Raw genomic sequence first — 23,770 nt, 5'->3', positions numbered from 1 at the left:
AGAAAGAAAGAAAGAAAGAAAGAAAGAAAGAAAGAAAGAAAGAAAGAGAAAGAGAGAGAGAGAGAGGGGAAGAAAGAAAAAGTTTACTTAAAAAGGAACTATTTATAGAAGTGTGCTGGGCAAAGAAAAAGAACAAAGAATGGTGCTGTAGATGCAAGGCTGTCCCCAATGAGAGGTCATCCCCACCCTAGGCCCAAAGAGATGGGGAGGAGGCACTTCTCCCCACAGAGAAAGGGAACAGAATGCCCCAAGGGCTCAGAGGCCAGTGCCTGGTCATTCAATACCCACAAATCTTTGGTGACAATGGCTTACTCTACTCTTGTAATGAGAAATGACTCCTGGGACAAGAAAGAAGAGAGCAGTCCCAGTGGCTGCTGTCCATCTATCTGGACAGCTGCTATCACTTCTCTAACATTGTGTCTGTTCATAAGATCCTGAAACAGAAAATAAAACCTTGAACAGTAAAATAAAGGAAGATTAAAAAAAATCCTAGGGAAAAGAGAGATCTTAGTTCACCTCAGAGCTTCTTGGTAGCCTTAGAACAAAGGGACTCAAGCTCCCTTATGGGATATTAGCTTCCCATAACAAAATAGCAAGCCAATTCCTCAGAGAAAGAGTGTTTTTCTCAGGGTTGGGTTGGTACTGTTTTATAGAGGATTCTGGCTGATGTCAGGGTGTGGTGGCTTGAATGAAATGTCCGCCATGGTCTTGGACACTTGAGTACCAGGTTCCCAGTCAGTGGTACTGTTTGGATGGGTTTAGGGTGACATGGCCTTGCTGGAGAAAGGAAGGCTTTGAGAGTTTAAAGACTCAGAGCATTTCTAGTTTCTCTCTCCCTCTGCCTTTCCTTCTCCCTCTCCCTGCTTTGTGCCTGTGACTCTCAGCTTGCAGTTCCAATCACAACATGCCCGCCACATCCCCACCATGATGGACTTTTATCCCTCTGGAACGTAAACCCAAATGAGCCCTTCTTTCTAGAAGTTGCCTTAGTCATGGCATTTTATCAGAGCAAGCAAAAAGTAACTCAAACAGGTGGCTACAAAAATTTAACTGCTTTTGAAAGTGAGCCCCCAAACGTCACCTAAGGCCATCACTGGAGACAGTAACTCAGGGAGAGCAAGGCTCGCTGACATCAGGGGCACTCTATGGAAAGCTCCTTCTATGGCAGTTGCTGTGTGATCGTAGTCCTTCCCCATGCTTCTAGAACTGATGGTTCTCCAGCATCTTCCTGGGCACTCAGGTACTACAGACAGAAAAGAGGAAATGAATACAGATGTGCCACTGTTCTTACAATCAGGTACCTGGAGGGAAAACACTACAAAATTCTGTATTTTTGATGCAAGCGCATATTCTCAGATAATTTATTTATTCTCGAAAAAATGTCACAGGAAAAAGAAACCACACCCACTGATTCAGGAACAGGGGGATTTGATAGTGATGTTTTTCATCAAGTTGAACAGTTACAGTTTTATGTAAATGTATGTCCCCTGTCATCTTTCTTGCAATCATCATCTGGGAAGCATCAAATTTCGAGGCTTTATCCTTTCCTGAAGGTGGAGGGTTCTATTTTCTTTCCACTCCTGGAAATGAGCAAAAGTTTTATTTGGAGGTAAAGTTGTTACAGTGTGTGTGATGAGCCACCAGTAATAACCGCAGCTCTGGGGGACACCTTCTCATTTCCAAGGAGAGCTGTAACTTTGCACTAGACAGGGGCTTAGCTTCTTGGGAGACCAAAGCCAAGAATACAAGCAGCTCGAATGTATATCTCCGCTCCTGGGATGCAAACCAAGCTCAAACTCGGTACCAATTTTCTTTGAAGTGACTTGCATACTCTATTCAGGAATCACTTTAAAAAGAAATACAATAAACCATCCAAGGAAAAGAACTCCGCTCGGGAGACTGATCAAGTAAATCCAGAAGTATAAGCATCGCTGGTTGAAATCAGCAAACCAGATTCCACTCGGCGCCCTCCAAGGGGATCATGGGAATTTGCTTCTAAGGATACTGAAGCAATCAGAGTTCACTTTGGCATTAATCTGACTCAAGGTCCTTGGTGGCCCATGCTGAGGTACAGCTCAGGGTCAGCCAGCAAGTAGCCAAAGTCTAAATCACCGTGGTGTTCACCAGCTGCCAATGTTCCCCAGATCAAAGGCCATTGGTTGGTGTTGGCATTCAGCCATCTGCAGCCCGCTGTTCTGACCTTGGACTCAATAATTTGCAGGTGGGTGGTACTGCCCCCTAGTGGCCACATGTGGCAACACAGAATACAGTGGAACTGGGTATCTTGCAAATGGCATCCTTAAAAATAATAACTCCTAGCTCCCAGACAGGTAAGAGAGAAATGAAAGACTGACTAGTATTGTGTTGGATGTAAATTTATTTCAGTTACAGCCTATGATCCAAAATCAGCACAGCTACCGGTACCGTGCTGGGTTCGAAACTAATGCTTTAAGCTAAAAATCACTCATTAATGGTACTTTTTAAATTAATTTCTGAAGCTAGCATACAGAGAAACGGTTTTAACTATGGTGCCTTCATGCATATGTCATTATTGTTGGTTCTAATTAGCCCTCCTCCCCCAAACCCCATTCCTCCCAGTTCTGGTCCCCTTCCTCCCCAGAATAGCCCTCCTCTGTGTGCATGTCACATGATAGTAATTACTCTTTCTCCCCACCTTAAAATCTCTCCCTACTCTCTTGTGGTCTCCTTCCTACTTCCATCACATTCAGATGCGGGTGCACACACACGCACACACGTGCACATACACACACATAAACACACACACACATGTGCTCACACATATGCATGCACACACACAGGCATACATGCTCACACTCATACAAGCACTCACATGCATACATACATACACGCACACATTTAAATGTAGGTTCTGCCTGCCTGGTTTGTTTGTTTCTGGTTTTTTTGCAAGGCATCTTCCATTTCTATCCATTTATGCAAGTAACAGGATCCTGATCTTCTTTATGACCGAGTAATAGTCCACTGTGCATATATACCAAACTTTAGTCCTCATTGATGTCGCTTAATCTGACTCCACAACTTGGCTGTTGAGGGTGCTGCCACAGCGAACAAAGGCGCTGTTTAGGGCAAATGTTTTTCAACTATTTTTGGTTTTTAAAAAAAGGGTTTTGAACATAAATCTCTTCTGTCATCCTCTCTCTTCTCTCTCTCCCTCTCTCCTTCCCCGTCCCCCTTCTCCTTCCTTCCCGTCCCTCTCCTCTGCCTCTTTTCTCCCCCTCCTTTCCCTTCTTCCCTCCTCCTCTCTTCCTCCCTATCCCCAGCCTCTGGGGATGGTGAATGGCAGCTGTGTTCCCTCCCATCCCCCTTAGTTTTCCTGATTCGTATCCTGTATCACAATGTGAAGAAAAGACATACTCAACTAGCATTTAAGGTCAGGTGTGCAGCAACCCTCTGTGGGCTCCACATCAGGGGATTCAACCACAGACTGAGGGTGTGTTTGAAAAATCAAGTCTGTACTAACTAGTACAAACCATTGTTGACCAAACAGTACAGTAAGCCACTGACGATACAGCACTCTTTCAGGTGTTATAAATAATCTAGAAATCAAGTATAACAGAAATGAAGTGTATGGCATAGGCATATGAAAGTAAGGCGCCATTTTACACAAGAAGCTTGAGAGTCCAAAACAATCAGTATCCATGAGGGTCTGGCAAAAATCCATCGCCTGAGTATTCCCAGAGAATGGTGACGGGGCTTAAAGTTGAACAAGGGTGAGCTTGACGGTAGGCTGTTTTCACAGCCTCTTAGCCGCTGGCACACAGTGCCTGGCATGCGTTCATTTCTCAAGCTGCTGAGTACCAAGTCCCGTGGCCCACTGTACACATGGCTCTTTCTCCATCCAGAGGGAGGATTTCTGAATAGGAGGGAGTATCCACATTAATGACACCAGCGGTGCCAGGAGAGTTTTTCTTCCAGGCTTGCTTTGTGCCAGGGTCCTGACTGCCAAGATCGCAGCCATCCATAGTGAGTTGAGTTCTGTGCTAGGAGTTGAGGTAACTAAGATGCTCATACTAATTCCCCCTGGGGGAAGCCTTATGTCTCTCAGGAGTGTCTCAGGAGCAAAGGACATGGAACTGAGTCATGGAACAATGACCTCAGGGAAGGAAAGTCGCATTTTTGATTCTCAGAAGCCACAGTATGGCTGGCCATACACTGGATCTGGGCAGAGTTAACCCTGAATTCAAATCCTCACTGTACTACTCCCAGCTAGAAGCCCTAAAAGTACCGTGGGAACCTGAGCTGGATTTCTCACATCGACAACACTGCATGGCAGGGCATTTGTCTGCTTCGGAGGAAACAACAAATGGGAAACCCAGGGTGCTGTGATGATGTGAACTCTTCAGTCCCAGATGCCTGCCCCCTCACAGCTTACCATTGGCACATTCTCCTCACTTTCTCTGCAGGCTAAAACCACCTTCTATGCACCTAGTCTAATTTTTAGCACGCTAGTAAATCTGTTGTGGGGGAATTGATTAAATGAGACAAGGATCTCTGTCACAGAGAACATTGTTCGTGGCTTATCATTTCCCCACAGCAACCACATGGCACCATGCTCAACCCACAGTGGACACGTGGCAAATATTTATGAGTTTTCTTCTATAACTTAGCTTGTGCTAACAGTACACAGATATAAGCACTACCCTGTCTAGTGTCACAGGCAGGAGAACCTGTGCCTCACAGTCTCTGGTGGGGACCAGCAAAGAGACAGGTCAAGGAGCTCTTGTTACTTGTGGCTGTCTGTGCTTCCGAATTCTGCTACATCCTGATTGTTCACTGGACCGTCTCTTCTCAGCTGTGGGAACAGAAGTCCAAGTTCCCTAGCACTTAGGTTCTCCACAGCACCCTTTGCTAGCCTTGTCCTTCGCTTCACCCTGCCTGCCCGATCTTCTGTATCCACACACACACAAAGCAGCAGAGAACACCTCCCTCCAGGATTCTGCTGGAAGAATTTGTTCCACCCCGTATTCCTCACTGGTCCCAACCTGAAAGCTGTTGAAACGCTTGTTCCTTGCAGTGGCACCTTCTGATCTTATCCCAGGGAATGTGAGAGGCAGTCAGTTCCTCCAACACCCTTGGCTTTGCCTACCGTGATCCTTTCCTACGGCTTCCCCAAGGATGGCTTCAGTGATTTATTGCTGCAATTAATTTTTGAAGGTTTTGATGGACTTGAAGATGCTTCTCCAGCAGGCCCTGCCAAATGGGCATTACTAGCCACTGGGATTATAAATCCCTTCTCTGGCCCATTGTATCACAGAAGTCTTAGACAGGGAAAAAATTGTGATTGAGGCCAGGTTTTATCTCATTTTCTTCCAAGTTCATTTCTGTAATTATAGAGCATGGCACGGATGCTCTGGTTCCGGGAGTGTTTGCCTGTGAACACTTCAGGGTAGCTAGTATCTATCACCCGTGCTCAGCACAAGTTGGATGGAAGGTAAAAACAAAATCTTGTTTTATTTAAGCATGAAACCCCAAGGAACTAGATTTTGCTTTCACGCTTAAGTCACCGAGGTTGTCCAGTGAGTGACAGGCTCACACTCAATCTGAGTGTCTTCTCAGGTCCCATCTGCAGCCACTCTGTTCTCTGTCTTCTAATAACAAAGTCTTGGCTCCTGTGAGTCTTGTTTTGTTCTCTTTTAAAAATCACAGAGAAGAACAGAAGAAGGACAAGCCATTTGTGTCACATTGCTCAGTTCCTTGACAGTAACAGCAAAACTCAATCACAAAACTTGGGAAACACCAAACAGTCTGAAGAAGAGAGTTCAAACATATATGGAAATCATTAGCATCTATATATGTTACTGATGGAAAGATATGTAACACACACTTTTAAAGTTAACAGTGAGGGATAAGATAGCCTTTTATCCCAATTTCATAGAACCAGTTTGCTTTTCTGTTCATTTGATTGATTGTTTTAAGGGTCTTGCTATGTAGCCCGGCTACCCAAGGCTAGCCTCCAACCTAAGGTCATTCTGCCTCCACCTCCTCAGTACTGGGTTTGCAGGTCCTGGCCAACATACTCAGCTCTGATTGGCTTTTGCCAACCTCTTTCATTGGCAGCTAAGTCACAGCTTGCAGGGCATGGCAAAGTGGAACATTTCTTGGCTAGCTAAGCTGAAAAACCATCTTTCAAATTCAGTCCTAGACATATATTTCCTTAGCCACACTCTTTAGAGCGCAATGGCTTTGAGCATTATACAACTATAAGTAGAGTATGCTCTCTTAACACCTTCTCTAAAACTTAAGTCCAGACAAATGGCAAAACAATAAGTCCACTGATTCTGTAACATTTGCCATGGTGGAAACACTCCCAGCATGCCAGGCTTCAAGTACCAGAGTGTTCCTGAGCATGGAGTTCAAAGAGATGTCATTTAATTGCATGGGAAATAACTCTGATGGATTATATGATAGCACACTCACAGAAAGGGATATGTTGGTGTTCATTATCCTTGTTTCTATATGACTTAAGTGTACAATTCTATGATCTATTTTTTAACAATGGCTGTGTTTAACCATCAGCTTACAAAATCTTTACCCGTTTAACAGCCAGGTCTCACAGTGTGGTACAAGCTGCTCTTCACATTTATACTTCTCAAACAGACTCTAAAACTTCCCCTTCTCCCAGAAGCTTAGCTTCAACCTCATGTAACACTGTGCCATTAGATTCTTCAGGGTCTGGCTCTGAAATAGTCAAGTCTGGGGTCTATTGACTTCCACAGCTGTGCTCTGCACTCTTCCCTAATCACCTCCCCAGAAACAAAACCCCTGGCTCCTGATTCGAGTGCTAAACACTGGAAAGATAAGGACCAGTCCCTGGGCAGATGATGCTGATTACAGCACTGACCAACAGAGGACAGACACGTTCGCCACCTCCTCACACTTGGAGGGGAAACTCCTCCAGGTAGGCCCTGTGGGTCCTCTGGTCTGATTGACAGGAAACTCTTCCAGGAACTAAAGAACATCTGTGGAGTTTGTCAGGAGAGTAACCAAGTAATGCCAATAGTTATGCCCCAAAGTTTAAAAAATATGTTTTTAACAATCAAACATAATAAAAATAATATGTAATAAGACAAAATAGAAATGATCTCATTGAAGTTGGACAAGGTAAACCAGCAGAAGGAAAAGAGCTCCAAGAGGAGACAAGAATCAGAGACCCACTCGTTTACACAGGAGTTCTTTAAAAATACCAAACTGAAAGCTATAATACGTACTCAGAGGACTTGGTGCAGGCCCGTGTCAGCTCTGTGCTTGCCGTTTCAGTCTCTGTGAGTTCCTATGAGCTCTGCTCAGCTGATTTAGAAGGTCTTGTTCTCCTTGTGTGCTCCATCCCATCTGATACTTACACTCATAGATCAGTGCCTTATTCCGCCAGCATGAAAGAGGCCTCCTCCGGCAGCAGACACAGAGACCCACAGCTAGATATTACACATAGAGAGACCTTGGAACACACAGCTCTAAGTGGGTTGTCTCCATCAAATCCTTCCTGGGGGAAAAAAAAAAAAAAGAATCTTCAGGGAACTCCACAGAAGAGAAGGCAGAAAGAGTGTAATAAATGATAACTTTTAAGAACAGGAAACATACTTTGACATGCCCTAATTAATTTATCCCAGGTGTAAATTCCAGGGAAGTATAAAACATATCCCTGTGTTTGTGAGAGAGGATGCTCCCCCATTCCTCAGCCTAGAAGTGTGTTTTATTACTACTGCCTGAGCCTGTAGTGAATAACAGAACCAGGAGTCAAGGCCAGGCTGGAGGTGTGGCTGGGTGAGCACAATTCTGGCTTAGCGTGTTCCACAGTCCTAAGTTTGATTTGTACCCTGCTAAAAACAAATTTTAAAGGTCAGTCTGAAAAAGTTCCACTCCAAACTTTGTCTTTTTATTATTATTGCAAATACCTGACATGTCGGTGCTTTATTAAACCAGGCTTGCCGAGGGGAAGTAAAGAAACTTGATGAATTGTAGCTGATTAGCCACAAAAGCTGACAGCTGTGTGATGAGTTACTTACCTGTGTGATCCAGTCTGCTTACTCTTCAGATCACCTAGACCACTTACCTTGTAGAATGTTGATGTCTAAACCAGTACTGTGGGGTGGCCCCTGGCATGGGTGGTTGCCAGCATACATGTTTTCTGTGGCTGACAGGATGTGGGGTGCCCAGGCCATTGGCTTTTTTTCCCCACACAGGGCAAAGAAATTTCATTGTCTTGAGCTGCACAGGAAATCCCTGTCCAACCTGCAGCTCATGGCTTGCGATGGCAAACGTCACAGTTACATTGTACGACACTGTAACACAATAAGCTATCCCATGCCACAAGCTGCCCAAGGCTCTGGGTTGGAAACCTGTGGTTTGTTGCTGTTGTTGCTAGAATTATTACAGAAATGTTAAGAGAGGGAGGAGAATACTAGACATTGCTAGAGAAAGCCCAACATTTTAATAGAGACACAGACTACACACAAGGCATCAGGAAGACCCGCCATGCTTACCAGAAAGGACCCTCACCAGCTTTCTAGAATGAGTAACGGTGCTGCAAGCATTAAGTTCCCCAACTAAAATGGTGTTACAAGGTGTAGAGCCTGCTGTTGGCAAGAACCCGAGTTGACACAGCCACCTGGGAAAACAGGATAGCATTTCCCCTAGAACTTAAAATTAGAACCAGCTTGTGACCCAAGAATCCTATTTGTAGAATCCACCAAAGGCATTGAGATTAGGACCTTGAAGCGCTGACTCCACTCCATGTCCCTGCAACGTTACCCGCCAAGCAAACCATGGAAGCAATCTATCTGTACACAACAGCCTGGGTAAAGAGATGGCATACGTATAAACAATGGAGATTTATTCAGTACCGAAAGGAAGGACAGCCTGCCGTTTGTAACCACATGGATGGGCCTGGAGGACATTACGCTGGGTGCAACAAGACACATGCCGATGTGATGCTATCACTTAGTTGAACGGCAAATAACCTAATCCATGGCTGCAGGAAGTACAAGGTAGTTTCCAGGAGCAAGGATGAGGGCTGGTGAGAAGGTGAAGTTTGGGGAAGGGATCAAGGGAGAGGAAGCAGGGATATTTGTCCTGGGGAACAAAGGACTGCCTCTGTATAGAGAGGAGACAGACTTGGCACATAGGAAAATGGGGGGTTCTACAGGTAAAAGGGGAAGCCCATGTCAGGATGGGGTGTTTAATTTTAATCTGGCATGTTAATTAGGCAAAAAGGGGACTTTTGATTGCTGGACTGAATACTTGAATAGCTAGATCTTGGTAGTCAGCCTCAAGAGGAAATGGCCAAAGAAGGGAATAGACCTTGGGGGCTAGCTTTAGGAATGCAATCTACCTTAGTATTTAGCAAGACAGAGAGAATGTGGAGTATGGCAAGGCCTGCCAGAGCCACGCTGTCCACCCTCGAGCTGTCCAGAGTCTCTTCAAGAGTATTTGATGACATTTTCCACAGGCTTCACTGATTTTTCTCTCTTATATTTTAGGATTCAAATACACAGAGGTGAACAAGGTAAGTGAAAAAAATATTAAAATGCACTTGTTACTCTTCAAAGGCACAGACGTGAAGATACTGTGAAATGCAACTTAAATGTCACTTGAAAACTATGTCCTAGGATTTCAGTCATCATTTTTCATTTCCATTTGTAAGTCAAAACATTTTCGGGCTGGAGATTTAGCTCAGTAGGACAGTGCTTGCACTGGGTTCAGTCTGCAGCTCTGAGAAAGAGAGAGAGCAGCAGGGGGGAATCATAACCACTGGACCAACGAATTTAACCCCTGGTTCTTTTTCCTTTTGCAGATTCCTTTGCCACCTCCTCGGTAAGACATTTAAAATCGTATTTGTGGGACCGGAGTGATGGTTCACAGGTTAAGAGCACAGCTGCTCTTGCAGAGGAACCAGGTTCAACCCCAGCACCCACATGGTGGCTCACAACCACCTGTATGTTCAGTTCCAGGGGATCTGAGGCCTCCACAGGTACTGCATACATGTGACTGTGCGCAGATGACACACAGCCAAAGCACTCTTACACATAAAAAAATTTTTTTATTTAATCATTCTGTTTTGCCATAAACTTAAATGACTGTGAGTGCTTTAACGTTACTGTGACGTTATCCTCCCAATCCATTTCTTCAGTAGCGTCTCTTGCTGTCCTTTTCACCTCAGAATCTCTCCCTCCATACCAACATGGCATGCTCCTTTCCTCAGCAAAAATCAGACAAAGTGTGCTGTTAGGACATCTAGCTACCCAGACTTATGAGACTAAGACAGACTCAACGTAGAAACCACCAAGTCAATAATCAATCAGAAACTTGAATTTTCATAAATAAATTGACTTGTAATTCAAGTTAAAGACTTACAATCTATAAATTCTATAAGTTCATGTAAGTCCCATTTTTATATTTTACATATATAAATGCTAATTACTGTTATTTTATACACACACAGAGGTGAGAGGGGCAAACTGGGCCACTGAGGCTCTGAATGGATTGGTGAATGTCTTCGCTCCACTTAGGCCAATGTGTCCCTCAACCAAGCATGTCAATGACTTCACTCTCTACTCTTCCCTTGCCTGGGGGAGGGCACATCCTGACCCAAGGACTATGTGCATTCTATTCCTTTCATGTGGCTAGCATCCACCAAACTACATGATGCACTTTGTGAACGAGTACATGAAAATGGAAGACTGAGGCTTTTATTGATTTCCAAACATTGAGGAGTCTTTGAAACTAGGGTCATCCAATGTGGAATAAGCAGGGAGGTCATTATTCTCTTTTCCCCAGGCCTCCTGAAGCCCAAATAGGTGGCACATTGCAAAACACATGACACTTGTTGGAATTTGTCATACTAGAAAACGGAGCACCAGAGCACACTACTCTGGAAGAGTGAGGATGCTAAGATCTGAAGATGTCCAGAATGGTCCAGGCTGCAGAAAGATCTTCCACACTTGAGCTTCAAACCCACAGCAGGGAAGGGGAGGGGAGGGGATCAGAGTGAACTGACTGTCTGAGAAAGACATGGCTGCAGAGCTGCTCAGTCCTTACCCATGTGACTCTTCCCACAGGCCTGCCATCACTCTCCCCAAGAAGTATCAACCCTTACCTCCAGCACCACCAGAGGAGAGTGGTGTACACTTCCCTGAAAGACATGCCTTTTCAGAAGTCCAGAGGGGGCCCAGGTGAGACACTTGTCACTGCTGTGGGAAAATGACCAGGAGGGGTGGTGGCTAGTCAGGAAGAGATGAGAAATAGAAAACAAATCCCATATGTGAATGCCCCACACTGTGTGGAAGAGGGAAGATAGACTTGGGATCCTGTGTTTGACTCTTCAAAGCTCTGTGCAATAAAATAAGCCATTGACAGAACTGCTCTCTTAAGACCTGAACTGGTCATCACAGAAAATACGAAATGCCACGAGGCAATCAGGACTCAGTAAAAAAAAAAAAAAAAAAAAAAAAAAAAAAAAATTAGAACCCAGAACCAATCCAGGACATCCCCTTCAGCAGTTCCCAGACACCTACCCTGGAATATAAGCAAGCTTAAACACCCTTCTGCCAAAAACATCACTGCCTTGCTAACAAAAACAGATTTGCCAGCACTCTACCAGCAAGAGAAGGCTATCAACTGACACTAATGTGTCAGGAATGTTTCTTCAAGAAAGCAGATTTCCAAAAGTCCCTTATTTTGAAAAGGAGAATGGAGTGTGCCTCTCCTTGCACTGGCTCCAGATGAATGAGGATTTCTCAGGGAAGGCTTGAGTCAGCAGGCTGCTGGAGCAGGGGACATGACTAGGGAGAATGGTACCTTGGGAATGCTGAAATTCAAGCCATTTTGAGCATCTGTGAAAAAGCCTTCTCTTGTATGATCACCAGATGATCAGAATTCTCTGATTATCCCTTATCTGGGACTGTCCCCTCATCTTTTTTTTTTCTCCTTATAGACCCATACAAACTCCTCAGAGAAGTACCCTCTCTCTTCTGGGCAGTCCTCTCTGTCCTTGTGTCCCTTAGCCTAGAACCTGAGAAAGAACACAGATCTCAATTATAACTCCAAAAATCCATGGTAGAGATCTGCTTCTCTGGCGCTGTTTTGTACAAGCTTAGGGAGGCAGAATCTGGCTAGGGGAAGTAGCACGCTGGAGGACAGGCACTGAAGGCTGTAGGTTTAGGGCAGCTGTGCTCAACTGTGGGTGACTTCATCCTTGCTCTGGATGGAGACAGTCAGTGATTCCCAGAGAATCTTGGAGTTGAGGCCACTTGGAGTAGAGGCAAGGAGGCTGCATGGCTTCCGACAGTGGGTAGAAGAACCCATCACAAAGGGCAATGGGATGTGTCTTAGGAGTCCAGCAAAGTGCTGTGTGTCTTAAAACTAAAATCTATTCCATGCTGTGGCTGGAAGCCCTTTTCTGCCGTTGGTATACCAAGATTCTAGCCAGGCTCATCCACTCAGATAGATAGATAGATAGATAGATAGATAGATAGATAGATAGATAGATAGATATAAAAAGCTTAACCCATTTCAGTGCCCACATTTCCTGGCACAGTGCCGGCATGGACAATGGCCAATGTGGCTAAGGAAGTAGTTTAGAAGTTTACAGCAGCTTCCAAAAACATCCATTGTATTAATCACTTTTCTGTTGCTGTGAAAAAAAACACCATGACCAAAGGAGGCTTCCTTTTCAACTGATTCTTATATTTTTTGATATTATAATATATCATTCATCACTTTCCCTTTCCTTTTTCTCCCTCCCAACCCTCTCATGTACCACTCCTGTTCTCTTTTAAATGCATGGCTCACTTTTTTTCACTGTTGTTGCATTCATATATGTATATAAAATATACTTTGCTCAGTCTGTATAAAGCTACTTGTATGTATGTTCTCTAGACCGATTATTTGGTTTTTGGATAACCGATTGGTGTGATCTTCCCTGAGGAAAACTATTTCTCCCACTCTCAGAATGTCTTAGCTTCCTGTACTTCTTTGGGTAGGGCGGAAGCCGTGTGGTCTTTCTCCCATTCACTTTGTTATGTCTATTATTGTCCTCATTCAGATTGTGCTTAGGAAGTCATGTTAGTGGGATTTAATGGGTATAACTTCTGACATTACTGGAAGACACAATCTCACAGCAAACTCCCTGATCCTCTGGCTCTTACAATCTTTCCATCCCTTCTTCTGCAAAAAGTTCCCTAAGCCTTAAGTGAGGGATTGTTTTGTAGATGTATTCACTGGGGCTGGGCTCCACAACTCTGCGTTGGTTGTGGCTTTCTATAATTTCCTGTCTGTTGCAATGAGACGTTTTCTTGATAAAAGGTGAGGGCAATAGGCATAAGGACACATACTTAGAATGCAGTTAGAGTTATACTAATTTAGTGAAGTGGCGGTTGTAGGTTTTCTTCAAGATCCCCTACTTCTCTACTTCACTACTGGGTAGTCAGCTAGGGTTCTAGTGACAGGCATGATTTTCTCCTTATTTAGTGGCTCTTAAGTCCCATTATAGAACTGTTGGCTACCACCAATGTGTATGTGTCATTACTGCACTCTTAGGGTTATTGTGCCATGATGGTCATTGATGTGCTTCATAGGCATCATAGCTGGGAAGGACTGATGGTTGCTTCTGCCTTTGGGAAGCTTTCATGGTGCCTTCTGATACCATGAAAGCTAGCCCTCAGGGAGGAAGCACTCAGATCAGTTCCAGCTCAAAAGCCTCTGGGCTCTGCATCTGAAGCGCACGGTGTCTTCAGTAACAGTGATTTCCCTTCCGCCTCTAGCAGCAGCCTGAAATATTTTGGGAGCCTCTCCAACAACCCTAACTAACAACTCAAAAGAGTTTCTCATGCCTGGGGTTGGGGTTTTTATTAGATGGTATTTGGCTCTTAGAAGGAACATTGACAGCCCAGATGGAAAATTTGGGTTTGAGCTTTATATGGATATCTCTATGTCAACTTATGTGCATTATAGGTATTTTTTAGGTAGTTAATAGTATGAATCCTTATGACATTTTTCAGATATCCTCACTGTTATCTTACCTTTCTCCCTCCTTCTTGCTTTGGTTTCCAATGCCTGTGATAACATTCTTGATTTCTGGAGTCCCTCTGCAGCAGGGTTAAATCAGTCTCTGTGTAGAGATGTACAGATCACAGAGCTTTGACACATTTTTAACATATTGAATTATTTCATCAAGAGTTTCCTGGGGCTAACGCGATGGTTAAGCAGTTAAGAGCCTTTCATAAAAGCTTGTTCTGCTCATGTAGGAGATCCAAGTTCATTTCCTAGGACTACATGGTGGCCCACAACCATCTGTAACTCCAGCTCCAGAGGATTTGATGAAATTTTCTGACCTCTGCGGGGCTCCTGCACTCATGTGGTACACATAAACCCATGCTTGCAAAATACTCATATACATTTAAAAATTAATCTTTTTAAAAAAAATTAAGTAGAAAATTTTATGTTTCCAGTTTAAGTATTGTCAGGTTACTGGGTTCCGTGTTGATGCCTTGTATTTCTGGGTCTCTGGGAATATAGTTTATATTTACTTCGTCATTTTTAGACATTACAAAAAGCTCCAAAGAGCAATTACATGTGATCTCATTGACTCCTCCCAGGAAAGCTAAAAAGGATTTTTCAAGGATGAGAAGAACAGGGGCCCAGGTCAGCAGATGGCACACAGTCTTAGTAAGTGTTACATCCATAAATCACTAGACTTCAGAAAAAAAAAAAAAAATCAAGTGGGCACTTTGATGAGTACATACAGGCAAAGTCTCAGAGGAGAGTGGGGACACAGCCATGAACACAAGGGTTTTACTATAGCAAAAGAGCAGTGCCCTCAAATTTGCTTTCATCAGGACCTTCATGAGTAGCCAGACAGCATTACCGGTGATGCAGGCCAGGTGTGAACAGCCATGTGAGGCCACCACTGTGTAAGGAGAGCCCAGGAGTTCTGAGCATCAGCAGGGACTATGAGGGATGCCGTGCCTTTATTTCTAGCAGCTTCTCTGTAAGGCACTCAGGGAAGAGGTGCTCAAAGGTGGAGGCTGTGAGTTCTGGCTCCCAACACACCAATTGCAGGCTATGTCCTCCACCATAGCCTTGCTCTCCCCAGATAGCAGACCTGGTTTCAGCTCCTGTCTTTCAGGCTCCATTTGTCTCTACCAGCTCCGCCACTCTCTCTTTTACAGATAAGTCTTGATTTTACAAAACAGTGCTGGGTGGAAACACTTCAGTGAAGCACGATGTCATTTAGCTCACCCATCTAGAGGAGAATTTGGCATGGCGAGGAACACTAGCTGGATGTTTTCAACAATTAATGTTATGAAACTGACAATATCCACACACAGTTTTCCTCAACTTGTTCTTTTCCCCTTAAAATAATTTTTCTCAGAAGAGAGACTTACATCTCAACCATAAGAAACTGCTACACAAGCTATTTCAAGCCAAAATTCTGAACCTGGAGAAACTTCTTTCTGTTACAGAGGAAGACAGCGCATGTTGAACTTGCATTTTGGGGCTTTCCAACCAACATAGGCAAACCCTCTCCTGACATAACCTGAAAGGAAACTCAAAGGCTGTGAATCCACAGCTACTTTCATTCAGCTGCCCACACATCAAACACCATCCTGAGTATTAAAGTTTTCTGTGTTCTAACGGTACCCAGGCCCTGTGTGGAGTCTGTTTGTGTGTGCTCTAGGGATTAGGCCAAGGCCCTTGCACATGCAAAGTAAACACGTGTGTATCTCGAGATCCTTGTGGGGGGCTTCTGTGTCTATTTACTCAGATACACCATGTGGAAGGCGATATTATCACATCCCATATGCCGAAGGCACAGAAATAAGGGCACATTGTACCACACTTAAAGGCATTGGGGCTTGGGGTTGAGCCAAAACATAGCTTAAATGAAGCATCTCACATTTAGGAAATGAAACACACTGGTTACCAGCTGGGACTTTCCCTTTTCTACCAGCCACACTGGAATGACATCTATCCAAGGAATCCAATTCCCCCAAAAGTATACTATGATGATAAGGGAAGTGAGGGAAATCTTTATAAATATTTAAAACAAACAAACAAACAAACAACAACAATAAAAAAAAACCCATGGCCCTTAAAAGGATAAAAGTGTGGGTTGCAGAGATAGACCAATTCACATTTACGAATGGAAACTGAGGATTTGAAAGTGTAAAATATTGTTGTTAGCAGCACCATTATTATTACAAGTATTTTATTATCTATACATAGTTACCATAGGTATTATTATTGTCATAGTTTTATAAGATACTGCCATTAGAAGAAACTGACTGGAGAAAACATGGCCTCTCTCTGAATCATGTGAGACTCCACTGGGAAAAATAGAAGCTCAAAATAGAAGCTTCATATGAAACCAAGTGCTACCATCAGAGTGTCCAGAGACATGAAGCACTGTCTTATTCTAAACAGATTCATGAACTTTCTTTTTTTCAGTAGAATTTATAACAACCGTCTTCTTTACTGTCTAAATGGGGTTCATGAGTTGTTACCATATAGGCAGCCTTCCTCTAGGTTGCCTAGCAACCTCTGATGTTATCACGTGCAACCGTCATGGAGGCACACAGGTAAACGCAGCATGCCAAATCCAACATGCTCTCTCTGACTTTCTTTTGGGGGTGCCTCACCCATCCCCCTTTCTCTATTCCCCTATGCTCTCCAACTTTCTCTCTCTGTTTCTCTCTCTCTCTGCCCTCAAGGCTCAATAAACTTCCTTGTACCACACCTGCTGTGCTACGTGTAATATTTATATCATAACAAGAGTGGAGAGACTGTAGATCCATTTAAAACTAAGCCATGAACTAAACAATGTTTAAGAAAGTCCACATTTGTAGAAGATGGCAATATCTTTAGAATTCTACTCAGCACCTGTTATATTGAGCAGACAAATGTTAGAACTTTTCTTGTATAGCTTTTGTGGTCACTTTTTAGTGGTCTAGCAGTTAAAGCACGGGCAAGGAAAGAAATTTAAAAATGCCCTGGATGAAGCCATGTGAGCCAGTGAGGACAAAGGACCATCCAGATACCAGAGTGTCCCACCTGCTCTACATGGAAAGGACTTAGAAAATGCTAGGATCCTGCCTAAAAATTTAGTGTACTAACGTCCCAAAGCTGACCTGTCCTGGAGTCCCATTCAATATGTGAGGTACATCAGTGATTTTATAGGCTGAGGGCTTTATTTAACAGGAGGACACCCACTCCACTTGTCCTGCAAATGTAAATGAAATCAAGCAAGAGAGTGTATGGAATCTGAGAGAGCAAGATTTGCTTACACACTCTGTTAAAACCACTTAAATATTTGAAAAGCCTTTGTAAATGGAACATATTTGATTTTTGAATGCTGCTCATGCTGACAGTGCAGGTTCAAATCCTAGCAAGCCAAGCTTCCCTTCACTCTTTTTTGTTGATTTAATGAAGTCAATATGTAAATATAGAAAACCTCAGGACCTCTGACACACACAGTTCACACTTCACAGAGCCAAAATGCCATGAGTACTATAACTTTAAACTACAACATTAAAATCACTTCTATGATTTTTGTCTGTTCGGTTGTTTGGTTGGTTTGGTTTAGTTTGTTGTTGTAGGAGTTTTTTGGTTTTGTTTTTTTGGTTTTGGGGGGATGTTGAAGGAAGGTCTTTCACACTGTGTTTTCAGATGCTGGTTTCAGTGCCCTGAGATCTGGTTACCACCCTGCCACAGGCACTGTTATGAAGGTTGAACCATGTCCTGTACCATGTGATGTAAGGAATGTTCCCCAGTTATCCGAAATTGTTTAAATAAAGTCTCCTATACCTGGGAAGGGCAGAAGGTTGGGGCCAGGGGGTGGAATGAAGGTTCGCCTGCTTTGGGGACAAAAGGATTATGAGGGGAAGGAGGTAGAGATGAGAGAAGAAAGTAGAGGTGCCATTGGTTAGCGTGGAGAGAAGCACACAGCCAGATAGTGTAGATGGAGGAAAGCAGCTCAGATAAGAAGCATAAGCAACTGTTTGTGGGCTTATGGATGGGAAGCAGTCCAGGTAGAAATTATCAGAGCATTTGGCAGGCGATGGAGGCTGGGAGGATCCGGATACTTTAGGAGGTTAATATCTGCCCAGCCCCATGTAAAATAAGGCTTATCTAAAAATCTATCTGGGACCTGGGTCTTTTATTGATTTGATAGCAAGTTAAATGAAACTGCTGCAGTAATTATAGGTTTTAATAATAAATATTATTAGCTATTTTTTATTTACTACAAAAGGGGAAGGGCTAGAGATTGGGAGAGGTTGGTTTTGTTGTTGTTGTTGATTTGGTTTGGTTTGGTCTGGTTTGGTTTTTCAAGGCAGGGTTTCTCTATGTAGCCCTGGCTGTCCTGGAACTCAATCTGTAGACCAGGCTGGCCTTAAACTTGAAAGACTCCCTCTAGAGCCTCTCTAGACGGGGAGACCCCGCTTCCCAAGGAACAGCGAGACCAGCCTTCGGATGCAAGCCGCAAGAGGTTTATTTCGATACACGGGTACCCGGGGAGACAAAGCCTTTCGGAAGACTTGCGCGCCTCTCGGTTGGGGTGACAGGTTTTTATAGGGCTCGGGAGCAAGAAGCACGGTTACAGAAGTGAGAAGCATAGTTACAGGGATCTGATTGGGCGGTTTGAACAAAGCCATAGTTAGGTCACGTACCCGGAACAGGGAAGGCGGGAAGGCAGATGTTTCAGGCGCCCAACCGCAGATATCCTGCTGTTGGGCATCTGTCCTGCCTTGCCTCTGACCCTGCACTGCTCCAGTCTTGCAAAATAGTGTTGCCAGCATTATGCTAGGGCTTTATTCTTTCAAAACTCACGGAGATATGCCTGCCTCTGCCTCCCCGAGTGCTGGGATTAAAGTCCACACTTGGCTACTTCTATGATTTTAACGTGTGTGTGTGTGTGTGTGTGTGTGTGTGTGTGTGTGTGTGTGTGTGTTCGTGCGCAAGCTCTTATGCTTCACTTGCATTCAGATTCCCACAGAAGCCAGAAGAGAGTTTCAGATGAGATCTCCTGGAACTGGAGTTCCAGGCAGCTGTGAGCCACCCAGTGCTTCCAGGTGCTGGGAACCAAACTTCAGTCCTCTGAAAGAGCAGCATACACTCTTAACCACCGTGCCTTCTCTCCAGCCTCAGCTTCTGCATTTAAGAAAAAAGAAAAGAAAATCAGTATACAGGTTACATAAGGCCATTGGCATGCAAGTATATAATGTACTTTGCACACATCACATTTTAAATTAAGCCAGCCCACCAGCATCTTTGACACACCAGAATCTCAAGCATTGAAAACACTGAGATTAACCTCAGTTCAAAGTAATTAAGCCAGGGACTTAGGACGAACATTAAGACTGAGGAAGCATTTTTCTTACACTCTGTCTCATGTAGCCGAGGCTGACCTTTAACTACTAAGCTTCCTACTTTTACCTCCTCAGTGCTGGGGTTACTGCCCTGTACCATGAGGTACTAAGGAGTGAATGGAAGGAGCTCTGAGCAATCACTCTACCCACCCACTGAGCGGAGTCCTTGGCCCCGGTTTTCACTTGTTGACTATTAGGAATAACATAGCTCAGTATCCAAGTGGGTTCCCTAGTAAGGGGGACAAGAATTGTTTCTGACATGAACTCATGAGCTTCCCCTCTCCCCTGAGAGAGGAGCAGCCTTGCTAGGCCACAGATAAGGACATTGCAACCATCCTGAAGATAGCTGATAAGCTAGGGCCAGACAGAAGGACAGGAGGACACCCCCTCTCAGTGGACTTGGAAGGGAGCAGGGAGGAGATGAGGGAGGGAGGGGAGGAATGGGAGGGAAAAAGGGAGTGGGCTACAGCTGGGATACAAGTGAATGTATAAAACTATTTAAAAATTAAAAAAAAATGAATAACATAGCTGTGAACCTCTATATGCAAATGTTTACGTATGTTTTTAATTCCTTTGGATATAACTCAGTCATATCATTTTCCAGAGCAAGGGAGTTGACATGAGACCAGCAGCTGAGCTTGGTCAGGCTGCCTAATCCGACCCAACTTCAAAGATCTAGATGCACAGCTTCTCACTGATATTGGCGAAGCTATCCTTCTTTCTTTTTTTATTATTACCGTTTAGCAATGGAAAAATGTAATTTATTTACACCAGCAGCCATATAGGCAGGGGGAACACAGAGTAAATTAGCTATTTGTGTAAGATGGGTTACTTATTAAAAAAAACAAAAAACAAAAAACTAGAATCTTCAAAACAAAGGACAGTGGTGAATTTCCCACTACCCTCCCCCAATTATCCCAGAACGAGATAACATCAAGCAGTGGCCCCTGGGCATGAGGTGGTGGAACTAATTAATGGAAGAAAAAAACCCGCAGACCACAGAAAATCTAAAGAACCCTTTTCCCCCATACACACACACAGTCAGATACATAACAGGATTACAAGGTGGTCAATACAATTAATTGAAGAAGAAGGATAGAATTCTGTTGTAACAGTGTGGCAAGATAGAGGAAGAGAGTACCTAACCAGTGTCAACACCCTGTGCACTGGTAAAGATGGAGGAGATTTTGTTGGCAAAGCCATCTTAACTTCCTGGTACTTTCTTTTCATTCACACACTCAGGTAGGTGGACAATATACCTTCATCCCACTTCTTCCCTGGCTTGCTCACCAGTGTGGCCACTGGCTGCCACAGGTTCTCATTTTTATCTCATTCTGTTCTTCCAATAACCCTCCAAGATGAATGATCTTGCTGCCATTCTGTGAGTGAGAGCAAATAAAATCTAGAGGTCAGGAGTCCCATTCAATTCCTGAGGTACATCAGTAATTTTATCCATGGAGAGCCTTCTATAACAGGAGGACAGCCACTCCATCTATTCTACAAATATAAATGAAATCAAGGAAGAGAGCCTAGGGAATCTCAGGGAGCAAGATTTGCTGACACACTTAAATGTCTGAAGTCCCTTTGTAAAATGGATGTATTTGATTTCCGAGTACTGCTCATACTGACCATGCAGGAGCAAATCCCAGCAAGCCAAACTTTCCTCAGGCTCACGGGGTAAAGCCCTTGCAGCACCGAGATCCCCAGAACCCACAGACAAAGCCTGCTGTGTCAGCAGGTACGCCTGTAACTCCAGCACTGGGGAAGCAGAGACAAGCAGAGTCCAGACAGCCTAGCAGACCAGTGAGAGACCCTGTCTCAAAAGATAAGGGAAGAGAGTGACGGAGGAAGATGCCAGTGCCAAGCTCTGGCCTCCACATGCATGAGCACACGTGTGCACACCAAGCGCATGTTCGCGGCGTGCGCGCACACACGCATACACACTCACACATTCACAAATGAGTACCAAAGGCTTGTCCACATATAAAACTCTTGATGCTTGCTCTGCAACTTATCCAAAAACCACACAGTCAGACCCCATGTTGAGTTCTCTCCTTCCTATTCAGTTTCACTGCTTCTCTTCCGTCTCACACTCTCTTCATCACCTGGATTCTTTCTCTGGTATTCTGGGACCTTGCCGACCCTGACAGCATTGTATTGAAAACTCTCTCTCTTAAAGTGAAAACCTGAGAGTTGGCCAAGCAGAGGTCTGTGTGAGCTGATGAAATCTGACGTGGAAGCTCGGGTGTCAGGGAGAATGAGGGGGTGACTCCAGCCCTCTGAAATTGAGAAACGAGTATGCCCATGTGCCTCTGCTCGCTGGCTTCCATGCTGGCCTCCATACTGGCTTCACACTTCTCCTTTCCCTTAGGAAATTACAAGAAAAATAGCCTGGTTTCGTTTTATAGGACAGTGACAAATATCACACTGGACTATGGGCTGTTAATCTGGCCGTGAAACTGTAATCAAAGGTTTATAAGGTTCAGAATGATTTTATCTTGCTCATGATGAATTGCCTTTTATTTAACACCTTATTTCTTCTTCTTCTTTTTTTTTTTTTTTCTTTCAGGCAGATCAGCTCAAAAGACTGCAGTGAGGTAAGTAGCTATTTTGTCTAATGAAAGGAGAATTTTGTGCATTATCTCTGTAAGAAGCAAGATTTTGATCTCCTCAGACAGCAAGGAGCAGCAGCAGGGCTCAGAAGGACTAAGGGGGACTGCCTATTTCCTTTGTACCTTTTTTTTTTTTTTTTTTTTTTTTTGGCTTCCTCTAGACCTAGACCTCGGTATCCTCCTATCAGCCAGATTCATACATTTCGCCAAGCTCTTTGCCCACTATTATGTGGGCTGCAACTGGAGAGCATTCCTCCAGCATGAAAAATGCCCTCTGGAAAGGGCACAGGCCATGCTTGTAGGCGCACTACGCCCCTGCTTGATTGGGTAGTGCCAAGAAGGAACCATTCCAGCAGAAACTTAGGGCTACCTGGTCAGACTCAAGCTCACATACAACTTCCTGTTCTTCAAGTCAGTGCAGACTGAATCCCATGTGATCTTCACAAAGTCCTAAGCAAAGAAAGCCTGGGGAGCAGCTTCCTGTCAGAACTTTCCCAGCTGGCAGAAAAGGGAGCCATGCCCTGAGATACCACCATCTTGATCTGCTCCCTACTGCTGAGACTCTGTCAGAAAAATTAGAGACATTGAAAATAAGCTTTTAAAGGTTATATAGGAAAAGAAGGAGGGAAAAGGGAGAGGACAAAGGAAATACTTCTATCTCATTCGAATATGTTTGCTAACAGGGAAAAAAAAAGCTTTATTAGAACTAGAGAGATCTCATTGTGGTTTTCCAATTGTGTATGACTTGGAATTTGGAACCCTCAAGCAAAACAACCAACAAGGCCCCAAGAAAAGAAAACAACTGCCTGCCGGAAGCAGGCTTCTCTGGTGTTTACAGGTCTCCTTCCCTCTCCTTTGACAAGCCTGAGAATTCCTGCTGCCTCAGACTGAACACTTTGAACTGCTAAGGAATCCTCGGTGGGGAGACTTCAAACCCCTCATTTAGAATGCATTCATTACCCTTTATACCTGGCCTGTGGATTAGCTTTGATTTGCTATCCATAATACACATAGCCTCATTCCAGAATCCTGGGGATGCTGAGGTCTTTAAAACAAAAGGGCTTTCGCTCGCTCGGTTAGGTTAGCTTCAGAAGACACAGGATTCCTCTCTAAGCAAATTGCTGCTAAGGGTTCCTTGCCTCCAAAGCCAACATGAATCAAGAGAGCTGGGCTCAAGGTCAGCTTACTCTCAGGCTGACTCAGGGAACCAGGTCAGAGAGCCCCACTTCTTTGTAAGTTACCCATAAAACAATGATTTCTAGTATTTCTAGATATCACAGCCATTTAAATTTTTATAAAAGGTATAATAAACCCTTCTAACACCCACAAAAAAGTACGATTTATTCATAATCAGAATAGGTTCCTAAGCCATAACACAACTTTTCCATTCCCTTGTTCATGAATTTCTTGTCTGATTCCTGGGTGCTTCCCAAAAGAGGAGGTGTCTGGAATAGTCCAAGGAAAACTTTCTATGCGAAGTGCTAAACCCACTGTAAAGCTCTCTGCCTCTGCAGAGTTTGTGGGTAGATCCAGGCATGGACGTACCCACATTCAATCTCATCACATAGGAGGCTGAGACAGAAGGATTATCTGTTTAAGGTGCAACTCAAAATACATGCTGGGACCCTGTCTCTAACAACAACAACAACAAAACACACACACATATATATGCACATACATGTATATATATATATATATATATATGTATGTATGTATGTATATGTGTGTGTATATATATATATAAATACATATATATAT

The 23,770-nt window shown here is 43.9% G+C and overlaps 1 protein-coding gene across 1 annotated transcript in view; it reads left to right on the top strand.

The window, feature by feature from the left end:
- The window catches only part of Clnk (cytokine dependent hematopoietic cell linker), a 167,753-nt gene that overhangs the window by 108,912 nt on the left and 35,071 nt on the right, over positions 1–23,770 (top strand). Inside the window, exons 9-12 of the mRNA XM_055624067.1 lie at positions 9,516–9,541; positions 9,830–9,849; positions 11,094–11,207; positions 21,970–21,997. Of these exons, the coding sequence (XP_055480042.1) occupies positions 9,516–9,541; positions 9,830–9,849; positions 11,094–11,207; positions 21,970–21,997 (188 nt within the window). The remainder of the gene's footprint in view (positions 1–9,515; positions 9,542–9,829; positions 9,850–11,093; positions 11,208–21,969; positions 21,998–23,770) is intronic.

Source organism: Psammomys obesus, unplaced genomic scaffold (assembly GCF_907164565.1).
Source record: "Psammomys obesus unplaced genomic scaffold, mPsaObe1.curated_primary_1811, whole genome shotgun sequence".
Classification (NCBI taxonomy): domain Eukaryota; kingdom Metazoa; phylum Chordata; class Mammalia; order Rodentia; family Muridae; genus Psammomys; species Psammomys obesus.
The sequence above is the reverse complement of the archived record's forward strand: the minus strand, read 5'-3'. Positions and strand labels throughout refer to the sequence as shown.